The 4,078-nt window shown below is 44.8% G+C and overlaps 1 protein-coding gene across 1 annotated transcript; it reads left to right on the top strand.

Annotated features, from left to right (window-relative positions):
* The first annotated feature begins 2,773 nt into the window (after positions 1-2,773).
* Positions 2,774-3,184, top strand: LOC117951623 (protein PFF0380w-like). The gene has a single exon (XM_034883397.1). It carries the CDS (start codon positions 2,774-2,776, stop codon positions 3,182-3,184), a length of 411 nt encoding a protein of 136 aa, XP_034739288.1.
* The last annotated feature ends 894 nt before the right edge of the window (positions 3,185-4,078 follow it).

Consider the following 4,078-nt stretch of genomic DNA (forward strand, 5'->3'; position numbering starts at 1 on the left):
GTAGCAGCTGTCGCCTTGGTCCCGCTCCATGTTCTGTGATGCCATGTTCTACTGCTACACTGCAGTGCCCTGCTACGTGCTGCTACGTCCTGCTACGTTCTGCTATGTCCTGCTACGCCCTGCTACGTCCTGCTACGTCCTGCTGTGCCTTGTAATGCCGCACAGCGTCCTGCTATGCCGCAAACTACTACAAAGAACTGCTACAGACTACACATTTTTTCTATTTTTGTTATTGCCACTCTTCATTCCAACCCCAACCGGCCCGTCAGACACCGCCTACCAAGAGCCTGGGTCTGGGCCTGGGTCTGGGTCTGGGTTTGGGTCTGGGTCTGGGCCTGGGTCTGGGTCTGGGTCTGGGTCTGGCCCTGGCCCTGGCCCTGGGTCTGACCGAGGTTTCTGCCTAAAAGGAAGTTTTTCCTCGCCACTGTCGCACTGTTGCTTGCTCTGGAGGAGACTACTAGAACTGTTGGGTCCTTGTAAATTCTGGAGTGTGGTCTATCTGTAAAGTGTCTTGAGATAACTCTTGTTATGAATTGATACTATAAATAAAATTGAATTGAATTGAATTGAATTGAAATAGTGAATGGCCTTGCACCAGCGTATCTGTCTGATCAGTTAACCTCTTATGTGCCTTCTCGGGTGCTGCGCTCCAACATTGTGGAACAGTCTTCCAGTAGATGGTAGACTGGACTAATGCTACCTGCACAATTGGTTTATTTACATCTAACATATATTTTAACATTTTAGCATATTGTTTAAGCAGTTGCACATTTTTATTTGCCGATCCTGTACATATTCAAATATTTGTTCTTTTTACTTTATTCATATTATTATTTCATGTATATTCTATGCATGTATATTTTTCTTAGTATTCCATTTATATTTATATTCTGTACTTTGTGACCTATTTTGCTGCTGTAACACCGAAATTTCCCATTTTTCTTGGAATGAATAAACATCTATCTATCTATCCATCTATCTATCTATCTAGACTGGCATGTTCAATTGGGGTCTTTAAATCGAAGCTTAAGACTTATTCCCTGCTGCGTCTGAGTCCTAAATGCTCCTTTATCCTTGGTGTTTTGTATAGTGTTATTTACTTTTTACTGCCTCGATTTTTAAATGTTTTGTATTGTTTGTGTTTGAAGTGTATTCTTGCTGTAAAGCACTTTGATGGAAAGCGCTCTATAAATAAATGTATTATTATTATTTACACACACGAGTTTGGAGTGCTTTGTTGGATTCACAGGTTGCCCTTTCCATCGCTTAGAAACATATCGTAGCGCCACCATCAGGACAGAATTCACCATTTAAAGAAACATTTTGGCTAAATCATCAGGTTTTGTTGTTCTGTACCACATTGTGTGCAATGAGAATTAAAGGTCTTGGTGGTTGTAATGCCTTTAAACAAACAAACGCACAGTTTACAGGTTTGATGAGAATATTGAATTCTAGAGTTGATCTCCGCTTTCATATTTATTAATTTCAGTCTAGTCGTTGTACTTATACCAGGAAATTGGCAGTCAAATTGCACATATACAGTATATTGTGCTATGCTCAGAGATTTAATATCCGTTAATTGAATCATTTTTATGTCTAAAAGATTTTTTTTTAAACATGAAATTTTTCTCCCAGAATCCCTGTGGGTAGAAAAGGATTTACACTTGATGTAGACCGTCTGCAGATCTAATCAATCAACTGAGTTTAATTTCAGATCAATCAAACTCCGTCAGATCAGATCACAGCTTGGCAGATCAGTTCAGATTAAAGTACAGATTAGATAAAAATAAGATCATTTAAAGCAGATATTCAATGACTGAATTAGAATACACACTGTGAAAAGGCTAAAAAAAGGTCTCTGTGACATTTTATCTGTTAGTACCTGAACTTACGGCACTATTTGTCATTTAAGACAAACAACACGCCAACCTGGCACCCCCGTCAATGACTAATGCGCCACTTCAGCAGAGGAATCGATCCGGAGACCCGAGGTGGTGACCGCCAGGGCAACTTTGACCAAATCCACAGCCAATCAGGCATTTTGGAAACACAACTTCAGACTAAATGAAAGAAAACAGAGTGGCGAGGCATCCAGGCAGGCGTCAGTTGATAAATGACTCGGAGCTGATGGGAGGAAACACGCCCTAATGGACCGATCTCTACTGGATCAAAGTTCCCTTTTAGTCCCGGGTCAGTTCTCTTACAGTGGTGTCTCAGTGTGAACCAGCACTGTCTCTACCTCCAGGGTATAAATAATATCCCCTGTCAGACGGTGGATGAGGCTGAGCAGATGACAGAGTCTGCAGGAAAAGGAGAAGCAGCTCTGTTAAACTTAACTCTGAGCATGTGCAGCGGATGCAGCTTTGCCCTGCTGGCAGAGGGGCTTAAAGACAGGGCTGTCAAGACCACCTTTGTCAAGTCCCAGACAAGTGCAAGACCTGGACTAGTCGAGTCCAAGTCCAGACTGAGCCCAGGACAGAAAAAAGGTCTTATGCATGACAGTATCAAGACAATACTTTTTGTTAGGGGACGAGGAAGAAGGACCTAAATGCAGAGACAAGATGGCAGGCAGAAGTAGGTTTTCTGTGGCTTTAATTATATACAGTTCACAACCACAGGGAGCAAAAGGCAAAAGTCTCAAAACAAGTCCAAACCAAGCACGAGGGCAGCAGTCCAAAAACAGGGGAGTGAGCAAAGGGAAAGGCTTACAGAAGAACACAGGGAGGCTGCAACGGTCCTTCCAACCAGTAATCTAAATAAGGAACAAAGAGGGATGCAGACAGGCAGGGAAGCAAGCAACGGGACCAGCTCACAAAGGGTCACAGGGAGGCTGGCCGGAGAAACATGGACACGAGGATCACGGGGAAGCTGGCTGGAGGAAGACACAGAGACTGGTAGGAACATGAAGACTGGTAGGAACACAGAGACTGGGAGGAACATGGAGACTGGTAGGAACATGAAGACTGGTAGGAACACGGAGACTGGTAGGAACATGGAGACTGGGAGGAACATGGAGACTGGGAGGAACACGGAGACTGGTAGGAACACGGAGACTGGTAGGAACACGGAGACTGGTAGGAACACGGAGACTGGGAGGAACACGGAGACTGGGAGGAACATGGAGACTGGTAGGAACACGGAGACTGGGAGGAACATGGAGACTGGTAGGAACATGGAGGACTAGGTGGAGCGACGTCCAGCTGGTAGGAGGCCTCGGGGAAGACCCATGACTAGGTGGAGAGATTATATCTTCAACCTGGCCTGGGAACGCCTCGGGACCCCCCAGTCGGAGCTGGCTGATGTGGCTTGGGAAAGGGAAGTTTGGGGTCCCTTGCTGGAGCTGCTGCCCCCCCCCCCCCCCCCCCCCCCCCCCCCCCCCCCCGCAACCCAATACTGGCTAAGCGGACAAAGATGGATGAATGGATGGACAGACTCTAATCTGAACCCCTGCTGGAGCTGCTGCCCCCGCGACCCGATACCGGATAAGTGGACAAAGATGGATGGATGGATTCATGGATATATTGCAATTTCCTAACTTCATTTCCGAATTAAAACAACCATATTGGTCCAAATATAAGATATATTAGTAAAAAAAAAAAAGTCTTCCGTAAATACTTCTAACAAAGTGGGGTCATCTTATATTTGGGGTCTAGACTTTTCAGCTGGTCGCACACGCTGGTTTTAGAACCAGAGGAAAACCTCATCAACATCTCGCTTTCAACACACTCATCATTGACAGCTTATCCGGGGTCGGGTTGCGGGGGCAGCAGATCCGGCAATAGGGTGTGACGTAACAGACATTCAATAAATTTTCGAGATTGTTTCTTAAAATGCGCAACATGCCGTGAAGAACAGAAAAAATAACATTAAATATGCAAAAAATGAGCAAGAGGTGAAATGAAACACGCCAGAAGCGTGTGTTTAATCCGCTGTGGATCACAGATCTGCAGTCACCATCCATCTGCTCCATCTGATCTCACACACACACACACACACACACACACACACACACACACACACACACACACACACACACACACTCATTTAAATATTTATATTTAATGTTTGAGTGTTTTTC

The sequence above is a fragment of the Etheostoma cragini genome, chromosome 10 (assembly GCF_013103735.1).
Source record: "Etheostoma cragini isolate CJK2018 chromosome 10, CSU_Ecrag_1.0, whole genome shotgun sequence".
Lineage (NCBI taxonomy): Eukaryota > Metazoa > Chordata > Actinopteri > Perciformes > Percidae > Etheostoma > Etheostoma cragini.

Excerpts from the sequence above, each read along its gene's own strand:
- LOC117951623 (XM_034883397.1), top strand. The coding sequence starts at position 2,774 with ATGCAGACAGGCAGGGAAGCAAGCAACGGGACCAGCTCACAAAGGGTC.